Source organism: Penaeus monodon, chromosome 29 (assembly GCF_015228065.2).
Source record: "Penaeus monodon isolate SGIC_2016 chromosome 29, NSTDA_Pmon_1, whole genome shotgun sequence".
Lineage (NCBI taxonomy): Eukaryota > Metazoa > Arthropoda > Malacostraca > Decapoda > Penaeidae > Penaeus > Penaeus monodon.
The window spans coordinates 25,232,617-25,232,918 of NC_051414.1; the positions used below are offsets into that span (position 1 = coordinate 25,232,617).

Below are 302 nucleotides of genomic sequence, written 5' to 3' on the forward strand. Positions count from 1 at the left end.
CCGAAGCGAGATCAACACGCACCCCATCATCCACACTACGTTTTCTCTACGATCTACTCACCCTTGATTCCCGTGGCGAGGGTGAAGGGCGAAACGGCCAGCAGAAAGAGTGACAGGGTGATTGCAACACTGAAGGAAGCCATCCTGGTTAGCTGAAGATTTGAAGGTTCTCTTGATGTTGAAGAATTGCAGAATGTTGCAAAACCGAGTAGGTTTTCGCTTGATATTTTGGGTTCACTGGGCTCTTCTCTGCGCGGACATCACATCCTGGTGAAGAAAAAATAAGTGGGTTAGAGTACCGT

At 48.3% G+C, this 302-nt stretch overlaps 1 protein-coding gene across 1 annotated transcript in view; it reads right to left on the reverse strand.

Annotated features, from left to right (window-relative positions):
• The window catches only part of LOC119592071 (fibroblast growth factor receptor-like 1), an 82,438-nt gene extending 82,136 nt beyond the window's left edge, over positions 1-302 (reverse strand). The window contains exon 1 of the mRNA XM_037940882.1: positions 62-302. Coding sequence (XP_037796810.1) covers positions 62-143 — 82 coding nt within the window. The 5' untranslated portion in view covers positions 144-302. The remainder of the gene's footprint in view (positions 1-61) is intronic.